This window comes from Watersipora subatra, chromosome 7, assembly GCF_963576615.1.
Source record: "Watersipora subatra chromosome 7, tzWatSuba1.1, whole genome shotgun sequence".
Lineage (NCBI taxonomy): Eukaryota > Metazoa > Bryozoa > Gymnolaemata > Cheilostomatida > Watersiporidae > Watersipora > Watersipora subatra.
In genome coordinates, this window is record NC_088714.1 from 49,846,112 (window position 1) to 49,853,544 (window position 7,433).

Here is a 7,433-nt window from a genome sequence, read left to right on the forward strand (position 1 = left end):
GCTTCCAGTTGAATGTACGAGCTATGCCTTTTAGAAACTATAATTTGATAAATTGATAATTCCAACGTGGAAGTTTTTTACAACATTCTTTTTCATTTGGTTGTTTTAACTTATTATGCAAAGATTTTCGTAAGAAAGCCCTTTTTTAAAAACATGTTGGCATCATATTAAATAATTTTCTGCTGCTACATAACATCTGCTGAGACTTACTTAGACATAAACTTGGACTAAACTAACTTTTTGACCTCAGCTTGAGCTGGATAATGCACCACCTTGCTTTGGGTTTTTAGATGACAAGGATGGAGGTTACCAACAATCTCTTATGCAAATGTCTAAAAAAATCCTTATAAAACAATCATCTTTCCTTGTTACCATTGTGTTGTTTCCTGATACAATGAGAACAGACAATGAGCGATGTCAATATTTATGATTCATTTGCCTTCATTAGGTTCAGGAAAAAGAAATACCATCCTTGTGACGGTCTGAGCCAAGCTTGAACACAGTCATACAGAAAAAATTAACCAATAAATAAAAAATTATTTAAAAGTCATGTTTGTCTATGACTTCACGTTCCTTATAAAATAGTTATATTAACAAAAATATACAAGAATAAATATTTGTGCAACAGCATAGTCCTAGGCGTCGTATGGCCTCGCTAATGTACTACGTGCACCAAGTCTAAAAGAAAAAAAGTTTAACAGACAACAAATAAATTGAGCTTTGTTAAATATTCATTGTGATATTCATAAAATCGGAAGCTTTGAACTTCTAAAACACTAGACATCAAACTCTTCACAAGTAGGAGCATATCTGCTAACGATTTACTCATGACAAATGACTAAAAAATTATTGAATAAATTTATTAACAAAAGAATATTTGCTTAATTGCTAAATATTTAATAATTTATCAATTCAAAAACCTATCATTGATTGCACAGCACAGCACTTTAGTAAACTATGCATTTGCCAATAAACATTCAAAAATTTCGATAATGTTTTTGAGACCGGTGAGATATCCATCCTCGTGGTTTCCTCGCTTCCACTCAGAGTCGTGGGTGATTGTCATGTTTTCTGGCAAGAGCATGGTCTTTCCAAAGTCTATCATCCACACATTTGCTTTCTCATTGTCATGTACAAACAGCAGAGAGCTGCCGATAAACTGTAAGCATAAGATTATCAGCTGTCAGTATTTCCAGGTACCATAACTATTTTATGACATTTCCATGTCATTGATAGCGGATTTTCGTTGCAAAAGTTTGAGTTTGCATGAGTAATATATGGTAAATACAGAGCGCTATATTTGCCTAAACTTTATTTTGTAGATAAATATAAGTCGCTATCGTTAATAGCACAAGTATTCAAGGCTGTTAATAATTGGGGCAAGTTAGACAAGCTAGTAAAAGAACTGATAATAGTATTCAAATTGTGTGTACATAAACTTTTGATATCTGATCAAGAGAGGTTAATAGATTTCCGTATGCCTCCTGCAGAGAATTTATTGCATAACTCTCAATGAACTGTGCAAGGATGCGCAAAAAACAAAATTGGAAAATATGGAAAAACATTGCCATGACTGTAAACATACGACGCCCTTACCTCATGTGTGCTAAACAGATGTGACTTTAGACATGTTGCATGCAAGTCTTTGAGTCTAGCTAAGTATTGTTGTAAAATGCATCGGGATAGGTTGGTGAAATCTCCTATAGCAGTGCTCACTTCATTTAGTTCTTTACAGTTGGCAAACTTTATCAGGGCTTTACCGTCTGAATTCTACAAAACAAAACATAAATTTAGTTTCATCAATATTCTTTTGTCGAATGAAAGTATGTAGGTTATTTTGAGAATTTGTGTGCTCAGTTAAAGCACTTTTGCAGGTGAGATGAGGAGGGACGTCTGCATAAATGAGACCCCAATTAAAAATTTTTTTAGTTACATGTTTGATAGTTTGAGATGAATTTACAAAAAAAGTTTACTAGATTTTATCAGAAACTACTGAAATTTTTCGATCAGTTGCAATTGTTTTTGATGTTTGAGGTGATTTGACTGCCAGGATTTTTGAAGATTAAAATTGACAAAACTTGATCGCGGTTATAACGCTCAGTTCAAGCAAAAGAGCGATGTCTATAGTTTGTCTATAGCTGCAAATAAACTAACAGAATAGAAACGCGTAACGCCGCAATTTGAGCACGATAGCTAATATCAACTATATAAATGACAGCTTCTGAGCACTTTAACTGCAATAAAATTATGTCGATTTTAATCTTAAAATATTGTGGCAGTTAGATCATCTCAAACATCAAAGACAATTGTAAATGATACAAAATACTGATTATTTTTGATAAAATCCTTTAACATTTTGGATGAGTTCATCTTTAATGTTAAGCAAACAAAAACCTGTATGCTACGTTTCCTATCTTATCATCTAGCCATAAAGGATAGTTTAGTACAAGGCTACCTAAACAAGACAGCGAGATGTCAATTTTTGACACAAATGAGTATATTATCATTTTTATAAGCTTCATAACTAATCCACATATTTAGGCTACTTAAATGCTATTCTATTAAGTCAACTGTCATTCAATCTTTTTTGGACTCTCACAAACATCTTCACTCAACTTTATATTAATTATAATAGCTGTAGCGCAAAACCAAGTTAAGCAGGATGGACTGTACAAGCACCCGCCAAGCATTGTCATCATAAATCACCATTCATTTGACACAATTATTGAGCGATGTGTTGTGATTCATTACTACAACTTCTGAGCAAAAACATGGCAATAACGTCATCTGCTGAAAGTCGGAATGTTACAGAAAAAACTATTAGCCAGACGTCAACATGAACATCTGTTGAAAAAATTTCATTGTTGGTCAACATATTTTTTGAACTTTTGTTGATTTTCTACTACAGCTCAAATTAAATGAAAAATTTTCAAACTTAAAACTGAACAAAGACCAAATATGTAGTAGCTATTCACTTTGCACGAGTACCAGTCAGTTGTACACACCTTAATGCCTTCTATCCGAAATCCGAGTGTCGTAGAGGAGCTAAGGCTTTCCCTAAATTGCATGTATCTGGGTTTAGTGACAGCTCCAGCCGCATGTTCTTCAGCTGTCGGTGCATTTGGGTCTATTTTAATCATTTTCTCATACATATCCTACAACAAAGGTTACATTTATAACTTTACAAAAAAGATGGTACAAAGAATGACATTGTATCATTTCAATGTTGTTAAATGCTACCTACGGGTCTAGGTTGTTGATTGGCTTTTGTAAGTTCTGTTTCCAAGTAAGTTCTTGTTCCCATTTTACAGTCCATAACGCAAGGATTAGAGAAGCCACGGAGAAGATCTTCCATTTCAACGTACTCTGTAGATGACTAGTCAAGGACAAATGCTGGCATAAACACAAGTGTAATTCCCTTGATGACCCAGTAAACTTTAGCAGACAAAACAATCAGGATTTTTATCTGAAGTCGAACTACCATTAAGCGGCTTCGCTAACAATAACAACTGAATGTGAGGGTTAGTCTCATGCAGCAGCACTAAGTAGTGTGATGCAGAGTTCAGCTATATTTAGTTAGCTTTGATAAACTCCAGCACAATACAACAAATTGCATATTGTTAAAGAGGGTGTGGGAGGTTGGCCGCATTTGCAAGAATGTTGAACTTCCACTAACAAGTCCAGATCAAGTTTTTGTTTGTAACCAACCCTTATTAATCTAAACCACCCACACAGCTCTTCTTTAATTGCACCCATTCTCAGAGCTAAATTAATTCCTCCATATAAACAATGTAAACAATTCCCTTCCAAATTAAGATCGTAAATAATTAATTGGCAATAAATAAAGTCAATGATGTTGAGAAAAGGATACGTTCAGATTCTACAGTGACTGTGCCGCTGTAATGAGGCACAAACGGTCTTAGGTGGTCACACATCAACTCGGAAAAGACATCGTTCTCATTCTCTGATAGCTTTTTAAGAATAGTTCCTTCTTCTCCCACAGCAAAGCTGTCTGCAATAATGAAAACAAAATTACCATGTTTCTAAATACAGCAACTTCCTGAAACAGTTTCGCTTCCACAGATCACTGTTTGAAACTTCCATTGTTACAGGGTGCGGAACACTATGACTCAATGGTCATCTTGGAAAAATCCGTTGCAGCTAAAATGGATTCGGAGTGCTATGAACTAATAGAACAAAAATACCAATCATAAACCTTTGTGCGCCACTGATAGATTACTCATACTCCACTAAAAACAGTGGAAAATATGACTAATACAAAAGTGATAAATGCCGAATGTGGCTAATGATTCACTGGTCCTATGCCAGACAACCTTGAGAGCTGACGCATGATGCTAGACAATGGGTTTAACTCGAGTGACAAGTAAGAAAAAGGGCTCTCGACAACTGATGATGGAGTAGCTTGTGCACGATTGTGAATCGCTTTGTCAGAATCAACATAACCCAAAAAACAAAGCTTTTATCTATTTCACTGCAGATACCAATTAACAATTAAACCGCATTTCAAAAAGCATATTGTATTGCCGCTGTTCATTGGCTGAGAGAGTGCGAATGTGTGAGTTAAGCCGGATGGGAGTCTTAACTGGCTCAACCGATGTGCCTGTTTGTGTTACCATATGAAATTCTTACACAGGCTAATTCGTCATTGGTAAGTAATAAAACAGATTAGCTAAATAACCTTCCAAGTCCGGCTCCTAGAGTCTTAAAGTACAGACGCAAAAGCCACTCAGGTAATACTGCGATTAGCTAACCACTAAACAATGTGTTAATTTCTAGTTACAAAGGAACAATAGAGAAACAGTTTGCAAAACAATAGGCCTGTGGTCTAAGTTTTACTTTCTTCTAATTAGAAGCACTAGCTGGCTTCCATCTACCTGCTATGTTATAAAACTTTTATTATGTAATTTTCAACCTTTTACACTAAAATTAAAGTGCTTTGTAAAAAGTTGCTTAGCGCTGGTGTTGCACCCAGTACCTTCAACTTATGAAGCAAACATTTGACCACTTGCGCAACTCAGCTGCACTCAAAATTTGAAGAATAACTTCTAGCTTATAAAAGTGATATTTTGTGACATTAAAAAATTCCTGCATGAAAAAAGTTATAAGAGCAGACTCATTATGGTTTGTTTGATGTGTGAATTTAGTGCAAATGTAGTAAAAATTTAGTGCGATTGTAGTGCCAATGTAGTGCACAATTTTCGTATAAACGTGCAGCGATCTTTCTGATTAGAAAATCAAGAACCCGCTATACCATGTGTTAAGGATAATGAATACGTTAATGGACCTTTGCCATGAAACAGTTTGAGTTGAGAACAAAAAAAATCTGAGCATCGCCTGCCTATGCTAGTACACTATACCGTCGATCATTTTCAAGCACGCTTTGTATGCGTGAAGACATTCTTAAAAAATGAGACGACAGATCTTAAAAAAGATATCTGTTGACATGGAATGCTTGTGTCAACTGAGATATCAGGTTGACATCTGATATACGGTAGTCCTTAATATCAATCCCAGATACTCAAACTATTATTAAACTTGCAAACTCATAACTATTGGCCACGAAACCAAATTTGTCGAAAAAAGAGACTATTTTAACGTATAAAAATATGTATGTAAAAATTTAACTCGGTACGGAAACTCACCTTGGTGCCCTGCTAGCTGCACCCACTTTTGCTTGGTTGGTTTGGTATGTGGAGCCGGAACTACTTTCTTTATTGATCGCCATCGTTTCTAAAAACAAAATACGATTATGTATTCAGAAGCCGGTACTCGATCATTCGACAAACTTTCCTAACACAAAATCTTTCTTTCTTATCCTTTGGTAGTCGACATGAGTGCAACCAACCTTCTTCATCAGCAGACTTGTTTTTGAAGCTAAGCCTTGATTGCTGCCATCGTTTGAGCTGACAGTTAATCCATTGATATATTTTAGAAGAGCTCTTTTTAGATTCTTCATTTTTAAAGGCTGAGTAGCTGGTAGACTGTTCGAGTTGATACCCATGTTGAAGCAGACTCACAAATGACTAGTTTCCTATATATTGGCTCTATCTATACTCAATGCTAACCTTTGAAGCGTAACGCTTGGGTGAGCAGCGACATTGGGCAAGTGAGTGGCTTACTATCAACTTTACGGTCATGTGACTGCTAGCTTACGTATTGCACTTCGGATGAGATAGTAAACAGTATGGAAAAATTTCAACTTGGGCTGTAAACAAATTTTACTGTTAAGTAACTTATGAAGACATCTACATGGGAAAGGAAAATTTTCGCTTTAAATTACGCCATAAACGTAATAGTATTTTTATAGCACACTAAAACGATTTGAAATACTATAAACATTTACGTAATGAAATTGTGGTAATTCTAATAAGTATATTTCATAGACGACAGTGATGATATATTCTAGCAGTAATTGAGGAAAGTTGTGGATGATTTTATGGGTAGTGACCCTGTTGCTGACCTAGCAACATCGGCAACCTAGAATTCATTAGTTGATCAAGTTATTAAGGCAAACTTTTGCAGACTGAGTCGAAGTTGACCGAACAAATACACTCATGGTACCAACTTCTTTTACAACAGGAAAAAGCTTTAGTTAGAAGAAATGTAAGCACTCTTTGTCAGATTAAAATATGAAGTAATAAATAGTGCGGAGTTGAGTACATGTAAGTGAAAAAAATTCACAAGAAGTACTAGGACGAATAATTGGGAAAAGAGTGGGAGAGTGAGAAGAGAGTTTCAGAAAGCAAGTAAGCAGGAAAGAAAAATAGAGAGGGACAAGGCAAAAGAAAATCAGAAAGGAGAGAGAAAGAAAGAGAGAGAGAGAAAGGGAGAGCGAGGGAGAAAGAGAGATAGAGAGAGAGAGAGAGAGAGAGAGAGAAAGAGAGAGAGAGGGAGAAAGAGAGAGAGAAAGAGAGAGAGAAAGAGAGAGAGAAAGAGAGAGAGAGAGAGAGAGGGAGAAAAGAGGGAGAGAGAAAGAGAGAGAGAGAGAGAGGGAGAGAAAGAGGGAGAGAGAGGGAGAGAAAGAGGGAGAGATAGATAGAGAGAGAAAGAGAGAGAGAGAGATAGAGAGATAAAAGTAAAGAAGAAACTATATCAGTATAATAATTTAGTATTTGCTATTCAGCTAATACATGTGCTCTAAGTCACAGACTGTCATCAGGTTGCCAAAAGGTTTCAATGAAAAGAATTATCTAAAAATACTTAGTCCTTTGCAGGATACCATCAGAGACACTGAGTTAGATTCAATGTAAGCCTTTGTTCAAGGTTATTTGCATTGTAATATATCAGCCACTCATAAGTTCATAACATCATGACTGATTTTAACATAAGTACATACATATGATCTTACACGGTAACCGAGTTCATTTTTGAACTTCTACAGCTAGATAAAATATCAATCGAAAAGAGCCCAA

The 7,433-nt window shown here is 35.6% G+C and overlaps 1 protein-coding gene across 1 annotated transcript; it reads right to left on the reverse strand.

Annotated features, from left to right (window-relative positions):
- Positions 1 to 408: 408 nt before the first annotated feature.
- LOC137399343 (inositol-trisphosphate 3-kinase A-like) lies at positions 409 to 6,028 on the reverse strand. Its single transcript, XM_068085420.1, has 7 exons — positions 5,867 to 6,028; positions 5,664 to 5,751; positions 3,872 to 4,012; positions 3,245 to 3,366; positions 3,006 to 3,155; positions 1,597 to 1,770; positions 409 to 1,159 (listed from the first exon to the last, which is right to left on the reverse strand). Exons 1-7 carry the CDS (start codon positions 6,020 to 6,022, stop codon positions 956 to 958), a joined length of 1,035 nt encoding a protein of 344 aa, XP_067941521.1. The 5' UTR covers positions 6,023 to 6,028; the 3' UTR covers positions 409 to 955.
- Positions 6,029 to 7,433: the final 1,405 nt, after the last annotated feature.